The following is an 18,350-nucleotide window of genomic DNA, read 5'->3' on the forward strand; positions in this document are numbered from 1 at the left end:
AGCACAAACTGTCATTGTGTTCGCTGCAAGCCATAACAGAAAAGTAGATTACATGTTCATTGTGGGAGTATAAAAGCGTAAAAACAAACAGAAAGTGCACAGCTAAATTAGACCCTAAGCAGTTTCCTCCCTCTCGCTGGATAGGTTCTCCTCTCTCTTCGCTTGCTGTTGATGATGAAGTCTCACGTCCTGTCCAGAGTCAGTCGAGAGGTGGCATACGGCTTGCATGAGCTGCTTAAAACCAACGCTGCAAACATCCACTGCACTGATGACTGGTACACGCTCTTTTCCCTTCTCGAGTGCATCGGGGCTGGGGTCAAACCTCCAGCTGCCATGCGGGTCACCAGCACCAACCCAGACAATGACACAGGTGATTCGGTCATTCCCACTTTTTTCACCATTTTATCTGTTAACATCCCTCAAGACACAGTCGAGAGTAGTGTGAAGTCCGTTTCCAGATTGGCTTATCTTGTGTAATCCTTTTGTTCCAGGTGCTCAGTCAGATAGTGAACTGAGTTCATATCATCAGAGTGAAGTGAGTCTTGACCGGGGATACACGTCTGACTCTGAGGTTTACACCGAGCACGGCAAATCCAGAATACCCCGTTCATCTACCGATGTGGATGTGGGCTGGCTAGTGGTGAGTGTTCACCCCATACCCCAGACAGGAAGCCTATTTGAGACAAATCCACCCTCACTAATGGCAATGCATCATAATTAGGAATGTTGCTTTGGATAGACATGTCCCGGTTTATCTTTGACAGTACATTATCATTTGAAGCACACATAAACATGCATATTGAATGCATATTTTCACATACATAATATTAACCGACTTCACCCGGCTCTCTCAGTACAGAGCAACTCAATTCCTGTGCATGCTTTAGTCACTTCCCGCATCGACTACTGCAATGCTCTTTTCTGTGGCCTGCCTTCAAAGCTTCTTTGCAAACTCCAGCTCGTACTAAATTCAGCTGCTCGAATAATCTGCAGATCATCTAGCTGAACACATTACTCCAACACTACGACACTTGCATTGGCTCCCACTTAAATATCATATTGACTTTAAAATTCTTCTTCTTACTTATAAAGCACTCTATAATCGTGCCCCTTCATACCTATCTGACCTTCTTTACATTTACACTCCCACTCGTAATTTAAGATCATCTTCTGCCCTTACTCTTGTTCTCCATCAAACTCGCACTACTTTTATGGGGTCCCGAGCCTTTAGTCATGTAGCCCCTTATTTATGTGACTTGCTGCCACAGGATGTGCGAAACTTTGTATTTTTAAATCTCGCCCTAAAAACCAGGCTTTTATGTGATTTTACTTTTATGCTTGTATCCAGTCTTTTCAGGCTGTAATAATGATTATTTGTCTAATGTTGTTTTTTCGTCTCTGTAAGGTGTCTTTGAGGGTCATGTAAGGCGCCAATAAATAACATGTATGAATGAATGAATGAATGTCCCCTAATATAACTTCTTTCTTTTTTGGACAGGTTGGTAAAGATGACCTGGATGGGTCTAAGGCAGCATTGACCCAATCTTCAAAGCCCCTGACACATCCTCTCATTAACCAATACAGTTTAACTCTTGGGCAGGACGTGGGTCTGCATGACACCAAGTCCCTCATCAAGTGCGTGGATTCCCTGTCCTTCATCGTCCGCGATGCTGCCCACGTCACTCCAGAAAACTTTGAGCTTTGTGTCAAAGCCATACGAGTGTTTGTGGAGGCTAGCCTTAATGGAGGTACGTATCTCTTATACAGAAAAGAACCAGGATTGGAAATGAACAGGGGCTTGGTGTAAAAAAAAATGCCACCTAAATTAATAAAAATCCCCCATAGGAGCAAAAAAAGTGTAAATGCACCTCTGAGCTGCATTAAACAGTCTGTGTTTTGTGCCACCTTGGCTTTTGTTAATACAGATTTAATTTGGGTAACAACCCTATAGTATCTTATTAGTCCATTTTATTTATTTATTAAATGTAAGAATTTGACAAAAGGTTACAAGTAGTTGCCCTTTTTAAAAATGATTATGTATGCAATGTGAAACAGGCATTTCTTGCATGCTTTCATTACTGAATACGCTGTGCGATCTTCAACACTGAAACCTGCCCATGTTGTGTAAAACAAATGAACGATCTTGTCTCATCTTTACACAACCACATGACACACAGCCATTGCTCCAGTTTGCATGCTGCCTCAATAACGAAATATTCAATGTTGCCACGATACAATTTGCATTTTATTTTATGATGGGTTTCGTTCCAAACAAACCTTTCGGAGGGCATTTTATTCAAACTTCATCTTGGAAGTTTGACTCCTTGAGGGATTAGTGTGTCTGCTTCACTTCCATGGCTTTGTAATTGGATGTGTCAGTGCCTGTAATCTCTTTAGTGCTGTATCTTGAGCTGTGCTCCTCTGGTGAGTCATTTAACTCGGGGGCAATTCAACTGTCTTGTGTGCCTTCTCCATTTATCCTTCACTCTGCCTCTCAGGTCCTCTATCCGGGGTGGTCGGTGATCTACAGTAGGCTTAGTCAAGACTCATTCAGCACTTTATAGCTCTGCTCTGCCAATCAGCATGGTCTTTTCATGAGCTAGAGGCGACTGTTTATGTGGGAAGATACCTGCTGTCATCAGGGGCTTACATGTTCACTTTGAGGGCGGCAGATCAAAGTTTTAAGTTTTGAACATCTAATGGATACAACAATGTGATAATGATATGGTATATATCTGCTTTGTTCTCCTTTCATTGGAAACAGAACACAATATTTTCAATGCAATCCCAAAATTGAGCGAGATATGTCTGAGACAGGTTCTTCTAACCAGCAAATAAAAGGGTGTGAAGATGGGCAGTCACACAGAGAAAAGCTCGCTAGAAAATCAGCACCTGTGATTCATTCTCATAGTTTTGTTTGCAGGCATTATCAAACAGCACAGGCTTTTACCGTGCTTGACGGACGTGAGAATGGGGCGGCGTGCGCTTGAAAGCTTAAATTGATTTCCCTTGTTAGTCACTCTGTTGATTGTTTCCACGCCCTCCGCAGGGTACCGCACCCACGAGAAGAAAAAGAGCCACAAATACGACTCCAAATCCAGCCGGCTCCGAAAGAAGCCACGCGAGAAGGATGGCGCATCCCGGAGAGCCAAACCGTCCAGTCAGCGGCCCGCCCGTTCCCATAGCGACGATGAGGAAGATGAGGGCGTGCCGGCCAGTTACCACACGGTGTCTTTTCAGGTTAGTCTGGACGTAAGTACAACAGCCCTTTCCCTAATTCCTAAATCTGTCCATCATCATGTTTGCAGATGTGTTTGGTGAGGGACGGGCATGTGATTATTTCACATTTGAAACTAGCAGAAAAATATTTATGCTTTGCTTCGAGGTTTGTTTAGTTTCTGACCTCATTTTTTATTTACAGCTTTTACAATATTTTAAAAAAAATGTTTTGCCAATTGTAACACCAGTAAAATTTCACATTTCCTGAAATAAGTTTCGATACCACAACAACAAAAATGAAAATGCTACTACACATTGCATTAGTAAAAGAAAAAAACTAATAATAAACAATTTCAGACAAAATACAAATGCAAAAGACAAAATTATGAACTGTCGTTTCAAGTAAAACTTCCACTAAAAGTATTCAAGTTAAAAATAAGTATATGTACTATACCCTTACTTTTACTGTATTTTATTTATTATATATTGCCATATTTTGCATTAAGAAATTCAAGCCTACTTTTTAATATTTTCATGAAAAATTATTTAAAATTATAAAGTACATTTGTAAAATCAAATGTATCATGGTAGTATTTGTTGTACTGCTCTTTAAAAATAACTGTCTGACCAGGATGATTTTCACAGTAATGACAGTGAGAATTTTTTAATGATTAAATATTGATAGTAATAAGCTCTTAATTATCATTTTAAAAAGTACATATACAGTACCTGTTAAGTTCGGAAACATTACTGTTTTTAATTTTGAGTCGTTTATGCTCATCAAGCCTGCATTTATTTGATAAATGTTGTAAAATATTATGTGAATTTAAAATAATGGTCTATTCTAATATACTTTCAAATATAATTTATTCCTGTCATTTTCATCAGACGTTACTCCAGTCTTCAGTCACATGATCCTTCTGAAATCATTCTAATATGATGATTTATCATCAATGTTGGAAACAGTTGTGCTGCTTAATATTTTGTATAACCTATTTAGTTGTTTTCTTTTCTTTGAAAAATAAAATGTTTAAAAAGAACAGCATTTATTTAAAATAGAAATCTTATGTAACAATATACTCTACCTTTCAAAAGTTTGGGGTCAGTAATTTTAAAGAAAATAATACTTTTATTCTGCAAGGATTTGTTAAATTGATGAAAAGTGATAGTAAAGATTTATTTATGTTTATTTTGAATAAATGCTTTCCTTTTTAACTTTTTATTTATCAATGAATCCTAAAAAGTATCACAGGGTTCAAAAAGATATTAAGCAGCACAACTGTTTCCAACATTGATAATATCTGAGTATCAAATCAGCATATTACAATGATTTCCGAAGTATTATGTGACACTGAAGAATGATTAACAAAATTAAGTTTGTTTTCATATTTGCATTGAAATATGACCCAGACATTTCTTAGTGATATTTACCCAGGGCAGCATGCTTACCCCATCTTAATAACCTGAATAGTGCACATCAAAAACAATATCATGTTGTCGTTTTCTTTCCACATGTTTACCTTCCATGTCTTCGTAAAATAATAATATCTTTTGTCCCCATTAATAAGATGAATGCGAGTCTGTTAGGAAAGCAAATATTTGTTTAATAGACTAGATATTCCCTGAGTGTTTAGCGATTTATTAAAACAGCCTGTTTGCCCATATAGTTGTTAGACCTGATGCATACACTGCACACGCGAGCAGCCGGCATCTACAGCTCTTGGGCAGAGGAACAGCGCCATCTAGAGGATGCTGGCAGAAAGATTGAGGCCGACTCTCAAACTCTGTGGTCCAGCTGCTGGTGTCCACTCCTTCAAGGTCAGAGACTTATTTTCAAGCCTCAGTGTCAATCAAAAATGCATACATGCACATACGTAATACACTTGTAATATCTGATGTAATATTATTGAATGTATAAAAGAAACTGGATGTTCAGAGATAAGCTATAACGTATGCACTTTGGCCTTGTAGGTATGGCTTGGTTGTGCTGTGATGCACGGAGACAAGTCCGCATGCAAGCTCTCACCTATCTACAGAGAGCACTTCTTGTACACGATCTACAAACTCTGGACGCGGTGGAGTGGGAGTCCTGCTTCAACAAGGTGAACTATCTCTGTTTGTATCTGTAGTTGATGAGTTTAACATGCATTTTCATTTGTAAGAAACAATTTCTTCAATAAAAAGATCTGAGAAATGATGGTGATGTCTGTCTATCTTCAGGTTCTGTTTCCTCTACTGACAAAACTCCTAGACAACATCAGTCCAGCTGATGTGGGCGGCATGGAAGAGACCAGGATGAGGGCCTGCACACTGCTTTCTAAGGTCTTGCCTAAGTTTCTTTGCTCCTAACGTAAACCTGAATGAATTGAAAGGTTATTATGCGGATTATTTCATTTCTTGAAGTGATTTTGATAAGTGTTTTTGGTCTCCTCAGGTGTTCCTGCAGCATCTTTCTCCTCTGCTCTCTCTGCCCACGTTTGCTGCCCTCTGGCTCACCATTCTAGACTTCATGGACAAGTACATGCATGCCGGCTCCAGCGACCTTCTGGTGAGATGATCTCAGATGAGCATAAGAATCACCTGAATTGACTTAAAGGATTAGTTCACTTCAAAATGAAAATGTCCTGATAATTTACTCACCCCCATCTCATCCAAGAGGTTCATGTCTTTCTTCAGTCAAAAAGAAATTGTTTTTTGCGGAAAACATTCCAGGTTTTTTCTCCACACAATGGACTTCAATTGCAACCAAAATATTGAAGGTCCAAATCAATGCAGTTTCAAAGGGCTTCAGAGTCTTTTTTCCACAAAAAAAATTATATATGTATACTTTTTAACCTAAATTGCTCATCTTGTGCTGCTCTGCGGCGTGCCAAGGATTCCGTAATTACGCCGTAAAGGTCACGCTAGATGTAGGCAGAAGTACAACCCATGTGTTTACAAATCGCTCCTTTAGCAAAAAAGGTAAAACAACGATGTCGGACAATTTTGAAGTTGAAGTTGTTTTTTGGTAAAGGGCGTTTGTATTAGTCCTCGCACGTTCGCTTGGGGTGGTACTTCTTGACCTTTTTGACGTGATTACGCAATCCTTGGCACGTCATAGAGCAGCGCAAGATGAGCAATTTAGGGTAAAAAGTATATACATTTTTTTAATTTATTTTAATGACCGATGGTTTCACTAGATAAGACCCTATTCCTTGTCTGGGATCGCGCAGAGCCTCTGAAGCCCTTTGAAACTGCATTTATTTGGACCTTCAATATTTTGCTTGCCATGGAAGTCTATGATGGGGAGAAAAATCCTGGAATGTTTTCCTCAAAAAACGTAATTTATTTTCGCTGAAGAAAGAAAGAAATGAACATCTTGGATGAGATGGGGGTGAGTAAAATATCAGGAAAGTTTTATTTTGAAGTGAACTAATCCTTTAATTATAGAAATTATACACCCTAAAATGTTGTTGTCATTTTACCCTCTTCTCGTTCCAAACCCATATTATATTAACACCGACTGAAATTGCAGTCTGGTCATCACAAGTCATGTGGAATACATCTCCATCCACTTTTAATGTATAGAAAACACTAGATCAGATTTCTTCTTCTTCTTTTTGTTTCATGGAAAAACAACAAAAGCATTTGGAACTACACGGGGGGGGGGGGGGGGGATGTGTCAATTTCCGTTTGTGTGTGAATGATTCCTTGTTCAGCTAAAGGGTGTGTGATATAACGATATTAGACTGTGAACTATTAAAATGTCTCCACAATCTGCCTTTACAGAGAGATAGTTAGTATCATGATACAGTACACATTCTATCATATGTGGTTCATAGGCTGTTTTTGGTTAGCATCTCTATTGTGGTTACGCTCATGTGATATTGCATTTCATTGTCATCACGAAAGTTTATTTGCATGCATTTTAAAGCCTTGCCAGTTTTCAACGATTTTACTTCACTTCAAACGATTTTACATGCATGCTGTTCTGACATTCATTTTTGCACACATCCAATGCATGCACAGAAAGCCAGTGTGTGAGTACTGAACTAAGTTCTCTTTCGCATCTTACTGTGCTTAAACTGTCAAATACACACATGGTTCACAAACACAATCAGTTATGTTTTAAATGAACGTAAACGGGGAAAAAGTGGATGTGTATCAATTAGGGATGTAACGATACATAGTATATTGAGATATCACGATATAAAACTGCACCGATATATATCATTGATGTAAATTATATGATTCGCAAAATAGAGTTAGTTTTATCCAAGGCTCAGCTAACTGTATTTATAAAGTAGGCATATAAAATGTAAATTCTGTCATGTACTCGCTCTCATGTCGCTTCAAACCTATAAGATTTTCAAATCACAAATGAAGATATTTTTCAAGAAACCAGGACATTATTTCTGTATCTCCATTTACCTCTAAAACTTAAAAGATCCAAAAAATGTCATGCAGGCATCGTAAAAAAGTAATCAATCGAGTGTCTAATCCAAATACAATTCTTCTGAAGAGACATGATGGTTTTCTATGATGAACAGATTTACAACGACGCATATACTGTAGTAAACACGGACGTTCAAATGCTTGCATTATATGATAAAACAAGATGAGAGTGAGTAAATGCAGAACTTACCATTTACAGTTTGGGAATGGTCATTTTGACATGCTTTCTTGCGATTAGAACTGTGACTGATTGCATTGATCATCTGAAGTGCACACGCTCTGCCGGAATGACACTCGTCAAAGTGAAAGCACAAACATTTAAATCACCAGATTACATTTAGTTCTAGTAGTATGATTATTCAAAGCATTTAAGATGGTTTATTCTTATATGTGTAGTGCATTAATAGCAGGAGAGGCGGAACATGGCGAGCACCGGGAGAGTCTGTGTGCGTGACGCAAAAAATTAAAGACATTACTGACATTACTACATTAAACTACTATGTATAATGTTGAATATAATGTATAGTAATGCAATGGGAGAATATTTGTGTGTCCTGATAATTATATAAGAACAATAATATTATTTAAATAATAATAAACTCTTTTTTTTATTTTGGCTTAAAATATCACGATAAATATCGTATTGAGAGTTTAGTATCGTATCGTGACCCCTAGTATCAATATATTGGATCTGTGCATTGTTGGTCTTAGTTACATCAGCCTAATATTCCTGCTGCTGTCTGTGTCCTTAAAGGTGCAGTAAGCGATTTCTGAGAAACTGTTGATATTTGAAATCAAACCAAACAAACACAAAACTCCCTTCATTGCTCCACCCTCGAAATGTACGAACATGCTCTTTATCATCGCTGAAGCGAAGCAAAATAATGGTTTGTGAAAAATAAAAGCGAGTTGGTTGTTACACACCTAGTCCAGACAATGACACTCAACTTTCCTGTTACTGTAGATAACATTACAACAACAGCATATCTTGGTTTTGTGAAACAGCAAAACCAATGCTACTCTGTACACTCTGTATGGAGCAGAAACAACGTAACCTCAGCGTCAGTTTTCATGTCCCTCAGCCATCTCTCTCTTTAGTCTTTCTTCAAATCTCCCTTTTCTCACTCTCTCTCCTCCCCCGTCATGAGTGGACACGCCCCTACTGCTGATTGGTTACAAGTGTGTTGTGCTGCTGGGTCTTATCCACTTTCAACAGCGTTTCTCAGAAATTTCTCAGAAGAGAAAATCACTCACTGTTCTTGACTGAAGAACTTTCGTAGCTTTAATAATCAATCAATCAATCTATATTTAATTCAAACAGTTAAGACTATGCATTATTATTTTTTACATTTGATCATGCAATTTCTTGTTTGAATCCTACTGTTACTTAGACCTTCTGTAGCTGTTTATTTCATTTGTATCTTTTTTATATTGTATTTGTCCTGTTGTTAGTAATTTGCATCATTACATTGTTTTTGTTATCTTGTATGGTCGGCTATATATTTAAAATAAGGGAATTAGTTTGGCTGTCCTGCTCAGTAACTTGCAAAATAATCTTAAAAAACCAAATGAAAAATGGGTGTACAAGATTTATAGTAGAAAAGTTATTAAATCCTGATTGCTGATGAGTGTGTCTGACTTTGGTGCACAGCTGGAGGCGATCCCTGAGTCTCTGAAGAACATGCTGCTGGTGATGGACACAGCAGGGATCTTTCACAGCGCAGACTCTCGTACAGGCTACTCTGACTTGTGGGAAATCACCTGGGAAAGAATTGACTGTTTCCTGCCACGTCTAAAGGAAGAGCTCTTCAAACAGGCTGTCATCCCAGGCAATGATCACTCAAACACAATACTTTTACCATTTAATTGAATCCAACCACATAACACATTAACGGATACCTTCTGGTTTTTGTACAGAACCAGTGTGTAATGTTCCTGTGGAGGCCGTCCCACCGCCTGTTCCCATTACTCCAGCCTCTTCCCCTGTGCCAACCCCCTCACCAGTGCCAGTTGCCCCGGCAGAGCCAAACAGCCCCAGCAGACCGGCGTCGCCTCAGGATATGCCGCCGCCCAGTGCCAACGGTGATCGTAAGCGTTATTTATACACATGGTTGCGTCTTCTAATCCAGGCTACATTTATTTGATTTCAAGCACAAGACACGAAAGAGAACTCGGTTCTGCTCTTGTGCACTGTTTTCTGTGCCGGCCACATCCACAGCACGTGCTCAAAAAGCCGCCTCTCATAATACCATAATAGTGCACGGATACTGAATTGAGTTCTCTTTCCTATCTTGCAACGGACACAAATACACAAAAAAATGTCAAAATATCCTCATAAACACGGTTGTGTCTGAAGTGAACGTAAAAAGGTGAGAACGCATGGATCAGTGCATTAGGCCTTAAAGTGACAGCAGACTAATAAACCTGCTGCCGTCTGTCATTGCTATTAACCAAAGAACAAAAGAGAAAGAAAATCACTCAATGATCATGACTGAATAACTTTTGTAACTTTAATAAGATTTCATCTATATTTTATCTATAAAAAGGAAACTAAAGTGTTATTTTACATTTGATTTCAATTTCTGAACTTTGTTCAGTTGTATTTATTTGTGCAATTGCTAATTTGCTGATTTGTTTCTCTATACTTGTCTTTAATGTTTTTATAATTTATATCAGTCTTTTTTTTTTTTTTTGCTCTTCAGGCTGCTGATTTTTTTGTTCATGGCATTCAGCTGCAACATTTGCAAAACGACACCGAAGAAATATGTTTGATATCTAAATGTTTATTTAAGTCAAATTATTTATTTGAGTCAAAGCTGGGAATCGATAAGAATCCTAATCAATAAGCATAATCTGAAATCAAAAAGGAATCGCTAAAATTCAAAGGATACCCAATTCAAGTCTTTGTTGAATAAAAGTATTAATTTTATTTAAAAATAATCTAAACTTGGTTTCCACAAAAATATTAAGCAGCAAAAACTATTTTCAACATTGATAAGAAATGTTTAAGAGATGAAAATTCAGGAATAAATAACATTTTAAAATACTGAAGTATAATAGTTTATTTTTATTTTTTAACAATATTACTGTTTTTACTGTATTTTGATCAAATAAATGCATCCTTGGTGAGCAGAAAAAAAAAACCTTAAAGGGTTAGTTCACCCAAAAATAAAAGTTCTGTCATTAATTACTTACCCTCACACGCGGAAGACCTTTGTTCATCTTCGCAACACAAATGAAGATATTTTGGTTGAAATCTGATGGCTCAGAAAGGCCTCCATTGGCAGCAATGACGTTTCCTCTCTCTAGACCCATAAAAGCTACTAAAGACGTCATTAAAAAGTCCATCTCACTACAGTGGTTCTACAATCATTTTATGAAGTGACGAGAATAGTTTGTGTGCAAAAAAAAAATCTAAATGGTAAATGGACTGCATTTATATTAGGGCTGAACGATACATCGAATTTTCATCGTCATCGCGATATGAACTCGGCCGCATTAACACATCGCAACAGACAGCCTGACACGATGAATAAGGGAAAACAGTTTACATGCGCCAATCTGAGTAACGTAGCCTATTCTGAATACTTGGATTACTTCCACATTGAATTGCGTTTTATAAGTGTAGGAATGCGGCCATCAAATCCTGCTTACTAAACATATATTATAAAATATTTAGCTAACGTCAAACGGGGCTCTTGGGCTGGTAAATCAGCACATTGGAGAATGTAAAGTTGCACGTCAATAAGCAGGGAGCACCGGCGGTGGTCGGCCAAAACACTTTTTTTTTTGTTTTGTATGTGAAGCTGTTTTACGTGAATAGTATGACACGAGTGAAACACAAAGCTTTATTTACAAAATAAATAATAGGTTCGCAATTAAATGTTACTACTACATCACAGCCATGGAAACATATGGATTCATGCCGAACGAGAGAGGAAGCTTTATGTGGTGAGCCAAATTTAAGTTTGCTTGCGTTTTGCGATCTGGTCACACGATTTTCCACGAATTTAACAATAGGTTTACTCCATTTTATTCTACTGGACATGGAATCTCTTATTTATTTTCCCAAATCCTCATTTACGTCTCTCACAGGGGATTAAACGTTTCTTTCTTGTTTGATTTATTTAGGAGTAGGCTATATTCGCATCATTTACTGTGGTAAAATAGAAAACGGAGTAGGACAGATACATTTTACTTCAAACTTTACTTTATTTAACACAGTTTGTGGTTGCTATTAGACTTGGTCAGGTTTTTGTGTAGCCTATAGCGTATTTCATACACGTCGGAGATCTTTAGTTTCGCTTTCTCTCACAGCGCATAATCAAAAAAATCTTTAACTAATATTTAACTTGTATTTATATTTCGATTATTTACAGATATTTATTTAAATGTTTTACAGGCTGTAGTATGTTGTTTCACTGACGGAAGTAGGCCTACTAAAATAAACACGCATGTTTGAGCCTTATATTTTTTATTTTCAAAATGTAGGCTATTTAATTGAGGTATATATACACCTCAATCTCAATTAAATAGCTACATTTTGAAAATAAAAAATATAAACGAATAATATATTTAACGAATATATAGCCTAACGAATTGATATATATAATATAGGCTATATAAAAAAATATAGGCGTGCATGCGTGTGTAGCCGCCACCCCCAACCACCGCGCCACTGCACAGTTACACTGCAGTGTTATATTTCGTTCTCCCTTCTCTTTCTTTAATATGAAATGCTTTTTGAATTTCCAAGATAGAAACGCTTTCTTGCCCTGGCTCTGTTGTTTTGGCTCCATCTCTACCTCTAGCTCCCGCTGCTCCTCTTTCGACTCCATTGTGACTGATCACGCAAACCGTGCATTTTTTCGTTTTCATTTTGGGGCTTCTGAGAAATGCATCGAGTTGCCTTAATTTATTTAGAGAGTAAATAAACTCATGAAACAGAGAAGTATCGTTAATGTAATCCAATGATTTCAACAATGTAACTGTATTCTAAATATCAACTATTTAAATTGCAACTGTAACGGAATACAGTTACTCATAATGTTTTCTGAATACGTAATGCCGGTACATGTATTCCTTTACTGCACAACACTGAACACGACCTTAAAGCACTAAGACATGGGAACAGTATAGCTAACATTCACATTTGAATATTTATCGCAAGTCATATCGTCATCGCAATATTAAACCAATGTTATCGCACATCGCAGCTTTTCCTCATATCGTGCAGCCCTAATTTATATAGCGCTTACAACAGACCCAGGGCCATCCAAAGCGCTTTACATCTTGCCTCACATTCACCCATTCATTCACTCATTCATACACCGACGCCGGTGTCAGCCATGCAAGGCGCCATCCAGCTCGTCGGGAGCAGCTGGGGTTAGGTTTCTTGCTCATGGACACCTCGACACTTGGTCAGGTGGAACCGGGGATTGAACCACTAACCTTCCGGTTTGTAGGCAACCTACATGAACCACTGAGCCACTGTCTTCCTTCTGGGCCTCTGACGGGAACTCACGAAGCACCACGACGCATGAGCGAGAATATGACGCAGAGCATGCGTAGGTGCACACTTTAGCACCATTTTGACCACTACGCCAAGACCTAAAGTCAATGTAGAATTCAACAGCTTCGAGACGGCACGTCTTCCTCTGCTTGTAAACAAAGTTCCATGCGTCGTGGTGCTTCGTGAGTTCACGTCAGAGGCCCAGAAGGAAGACAAGAACTTGTTGAATAAATTTAGGATTTTTTGGGGGGTTTTTAGCGCACAAAAACTATTCTCGTCACTTCATAATATGATTGTAGAACCACTGTAGTGAGATGGACTTTGTAACGACATCTTTAGAACCTTTTATGGGTCCTGAGAGAGGAAATGTCATTGCAGCCAATGGAGGCCTTTCTGAGCCATCGGATTTCAACCAAAATATCTTCATTTGTGTTCCGAAGATAAACAAAGGTCTTACGAGTGTCGAACGACACGAGGTTAATGACAGAATTTTCATTTTTGGGTCAACTAACCCTTTAATTCCAAGCATTCATGAGACTTGAATGAATAGAACGTTCAAAAGAACAGTATTTAAATAATTTATAAATGTATTTTACCGTCAGTTTTGATCACTTTCATGCATCCTTGCTGAATAAAAACCTTAATTTATGAAAAAACAAATCTTGACCCCAAACGTTGCATGGTGTTGTGTATATCAAAATTTGCATAATTGTCAAAAACACACTTTTTTCCCTTTTCTGTGTGCAGGAACCGATAGATCATCTCCAGTTCCTCCCTCAACACCTCCGATACCCACTCCAACAAAGATGAGCCCTCCAGAGTCCCCGCCCCCTCTCAGCCAGTCTCCACTCATCCTGCAGCCCCTCGCCTCTCCGCTGCAAGTGGGCGTTCCCCCGATGTCCCTGCCAATCATTCTGAACCCGGCTCTCATAGAGGCTACCTCACCAGTGCCCCTGCTTCCCCGCCCCTCCACCGACTGACCCGCCCGTCAAATGAAAGCCGACCGCGGCGTTTGAAGGAGAAACGCAGTGGAAGAAGCACCTGATCTCACTGTTCTCCCGCAGGCGAGCACTCTCCACCTCTGTAGCCCACACTATTCAATTATGTAACCGCAGGACCCGGAATAAGAGCGCATGATAAGACATCGACATGCATAGTTGCCTCTCTTCGTTTCAAACATCAGAGCAACTCCCAAACCGCTCGGACTCGAATGCCCTTCAGTTAGAGATGTTACACAAGTGATCGTATTTATTCAAAACGGGGAGGTGCCACCATGGAGGACAGTTGATTATTGACGAGACTACATTTAATTCAGTCGGGGGGGTCTGATAGGTTAACTGCGCCTGTCAGAGCAGATTTTAATGTACTAGTACTCAGTTGTTACTCGTCAGATTTAGTCAGTGATCACAGAGAAAGGCTGAACGGGAGAGGTATCGCACACTGGCTAATGATACCATAAAAACTACACCATTCAAGCTAAATTAATCTGTACAGTATGATGAAGAAAACGTAATTTATTTTGACAATTCATATTGTTTCTTATTGTGGCTTTTACACTTTAATTACATTGCTTTGCCGTAAATCGATCCAGAGAAAACAGTCACAGAGAAGTAGCCACTTATTGTTTACCATACATTGGTTCCTTAGTGGGGAAATTAAAGGGATAGTTCACCCAAAAATGAATAATTTACTCACCCTTGTGTCGTTCCAAACCTGTATCACTTTCCTCTGTAAAACATTAAATCCACAGAAGAAAGTAAGTCGTACAGATTTGGATCGACATGAGGGTGAGTAAATGATGACTGAATGTCCATTTTTGGATGAACTGTCCCTTTAAGTCGTTATTTTGGTTGAAAAACAGTAAAATACGGCCTGTACACACTAGACCTGTTTCGATGACGCCACACAATTCATTATCGTGCACCTCTACAACATTCCAGACACGTCACTAATGTTTTCAGCTAAATGAACCCGGTGAACTCTGAATGTCAGGTTTTATTTTATTTTGATGGCTATTTTTTATTCATAAGTTGTCTTAAAAAGAGCTAGTTTTGTTGCTCAGGTTTATGCTGTATTCTGCTCTGTAAAAGTTTCCCTTTCAAGAATTTCTCCTGGCCATGATCATGACGACATGATCAGTTCTTTCGATTATACGTTCCTGCCGTTCTTTCTATCAGCCATATCCCTTTATTGTGGTGATCTCAGCTCTGGAAGTTTAGCAACCACTTTTAGTTTTGTATGAATTAATGAAGGCTTCGAAAAGGTTGAAGCCAGAAGAGAGCTGTAAAATTCACTAATATAAAAATATAATGGTTCTCAGACCCGCACCTCCGCTTGCATCAGCCAAGACCACCCGAGAACAGCTCGAGTTCATCTAGAGATCAGTGTATGACCTGAGACTCGTGGTTTCTCCTCACAGCATGTGTGTTTGGATCAGTACAGAAACTCTAGGTGCTTTAAGGAATTGTACTGTAATTTAATGTAGATTGCGACTGCTGCACTTCAGTGACGGCAGATCAACGACACCAACAAACCTAAGAGGTGGCTGTGGACAGATGGACGTTTTCTTTTTTTGTACGTGCACTTGTTGTACTGCATTCTTAGATACATCAGGAACTAATTCTGTAGTCAACAGGTAATTCAATGAAAATAATCTGTGTATGTATATATATATATGAATAAAAGTCAACATACTTTTTACAATGTAATAAATATATGGTAAATATCCTAAGGCTGTGTCGCTGTGTTTCTCTTACATGTCAAGTGCATTTCACTGTCTTTTAAAAAAAGCTGCATAACTGCATAAAATTTGCCACAGGTGTGTATTTGTATTGGAATTTTAATATTTCACCCCCATTTCCTTTAAAAAAGATCTATTTTGCACTAGGTACACAAAGTACTTCCTTCAGTGCCTTTTGGACAAAAATGTTCCCATTGAAAACCCCATTAAAACTGCAATTTTAAATCTCATTGCCATTTAACTATAAAATGATGTTATCTTTGTTAATTGGCTTTTATTCTGTTGGCAAGGCTTCAAAATTTAAAGTTTTACTATTTTTTACCAGATGGTGCCATTTTTTTTCAGGTTTGGCCTATAAAGCAAATACTCACTTTATATCTGTTTCGTGTTATATTATAAAGACAATTGGATAAATTATGCAGCTATTACTGTGTGGGTGTGTCGGTATGGATGTCAGAGAGTGGTTTGTATGTGTGTAATAAAAATATTGTGTGTGTGTGTGCTTGTAATATTTAAGAGAGAAACTCCACTAAACTGCAAATCACAAATCCAAACACTGTATCAGTGGAGTTTTGCTGGCATCTGATGGGGAAACTTTGGCACTGCGCCCAAACAAACTGACTGAAAGCTCATTTTTTGAGATATCAACCTCAAATTTTGAACTTTTTTAGATGTATGGCTTTGATTTTCTAGCAGTTTTAGAGGTCAACCGGTTCATTTAAATTCATTTATTGACTTTTTTTGTCAGATGGTACAACCAAATAGTTATGTATACTGTAGTTGATATAGAAAGTGTAACAACCGAAACCATACTTGAAATTAGCAGTATTTGAGGTATTTGAGAGAGATCTACAAATCTTTTCACTCTGCCACGTCAAGGAGTTGGGGTCCTCTGGATGATGCATTATCATGTTATTACCTTGTCAATTCATAATTAAAGAGACATGTTTGCAGCTGTGCCACCCTGACATTTGAGAATATACAAATTGCTGGACAGAAGTTTTTCAATTATCTCAACAGCTTTAAAACTAATGACATTTAAACAATTTGTTTATATGAATGTTTCAAGCCTAAAATGATGCCGTAGTACTTAATTTTTTTATTACGAGTGTTCTTAGTCTGTTCATTTGTTCGGACAGTTGCACCACCTGACATTTTGGGGGTTTAAGATAAAACAAAATGTGTATTATTTAAATGTACTAAAAATGAATTCAAACTAAATAGGTTTTATAGAATAACGTGAAATGTGTGATGAATTTATGACAACTTCAATACCCATAATAATACCCATAATGCACTGGGCATTTTGCAGTTCAAGGCCACGACCACCACCAGTCTGCAATGGATTCGCAACCAGTCAAATATGCCTTGCTTTAGTAGGAAATACTCTTTAGCAAACTTTTAGCCATAATGGTGTCGACTTGCATGGTTCCCATGTGCAATAATTCAAAGAGTAAACGTTTAGCGGGAGTGTGAGTTTCTAATCGTTTCCAGTGAAGGATGCACAGCGTTGTTTGCAGCGGATAAAAGTAATCGTAAATATTATGGAGTGAAACGGAAACGTGTTTGTAGGCAACATTTCAGAATGGATGGATGACCACGAGACACCACAGTTTAGGCCAAACGGAGGAGAAGACGGAAAGAAACTGCGTTCTGGCAACGGCTCTGCCCAATCCCCCGAAGCAAGCCGTCCTGTAATGTTACAGGTGAGAAAGCTGTTGACTGTTACGGTACATTTTTACATAATGCTGTTTAAAGAGTAGACATTGTACAGTACAATTTTCAGTCATAAACCTACCCGTACAAAATCGGTTCTGTCGATCCGACTGTCCTTGTGCGGGGATACAAGTAACGTTATAATCTATAGTTTTCACGAAATCCTGGAGCGTTCAAAGGCATACACACAATACAAAGCGAGCTTAATTGGCGAAGTTACACTTTAAATATATACGTTAGTTCATCCAAAATGAATGAATATTCTGCCATTATTCACCCTCATGTCGTTCCAAACTTCTGTGGAACATAAGATGTTTTGTTGTGTAAATGATAGAATTTGTATTTGTGTGCCAGCTTTTCCTTTTACCATGTTTCATTCAGTACGTTTACATGGACAACAATACTCCGATATTAATCTGATTAAGACCATACTCTGATTAAGAAACTACCATGTAAACAGCGATTTCTAATTACCTTAATCCGGTTAAAGCCATACTCGAATTAAACAAAAATCGAATTAAGACATGTGGAGTATGCCTGTTTTAGTCGCATTATCTAAGTGCATTGTAGACATGTACACACCTTAATCTAACTATTAACGTCGTGAAGGAGTTTCCGCCGCGTTTTGTGACAGGTCACACACACACACACACACACACACACACACACACACACACACACACACACACACACACACACACACACACACCAGGCAAGTGCAGAGGGGAG

General features: G+C 38.3%; 1 protein-coding gene across 7 annotated transcripts in view; it reads left to right on the top strand.

The window, feature by feature from the left end:
- Positions 1-15,896, top strand: part of gbf1 (golgi brefeldin A resistant guanine nucleotide exchange factor 1) — a 115,999-nt gene extending 100,103 nt beyond the window's left edge. For 2 of the 7 annotated variants that reach the window (XM_079842751.1, XM_079842754.1), the window contains exons 30-40: positions 145-370; positions 492-640; positions 1,499-1,748; positions 3,050-3,252; positions 4,887-5,037; positions 5,191-5,321; positions 5,440-5,541; positions 5,654-5,767; positions 9,305-9,482; positions 9,571-9,741; positions 13,913-15,896. In XM_079842751.1, coding sequence (XP_079698877.1) covers positions 145-370; positions 492-640; positions 1,499-1,748; positions 3,050-3,252; positions 4,887-5,037; positions 5,191-5,321; positions 5,440-5,541; positions 5,654-5,767; positions 9,305-9,482; positions 9,571-9,741; positions 13,913-14,145 — 1,908 coding nt within the window. In that variant the 3' untranslated portion in view covers positions 14,146-15,896. The remainder of the gene's footprint in view (positions 1-144; positions 371-491; positions 641-1,498; positions 1,749-3,049; positions 3,253-4,886; positions 5,038-5,190; positions 5,322-5,439; positions 5,542-5,653; positions 5,768-9,304; positions 9,483-9,570; positions 9,742-13,912) is intronic. The other 5 variants (XM_079842752.1, XM_079842755.1, XM_079842756.1 and 2 more) reach the window with 3 other exon arrangements.
- The last annotated feature ends 2,454 nt before the right edge of the window (positions 15,897-18,350 follow it).

Source organism: Gobio gobio, assembly GCF_949357685.1.
Source record: "Gobio gobio genome assembly, chromosome: 18".
In the NCBI taxonomy this organism is placed as follows: domain Eukaryota; kingdom Metazoa; phylum Chordata; class Actinopteri; order Cypriniformes; family Gobionidae; genus Gobio; species Gobio gobio.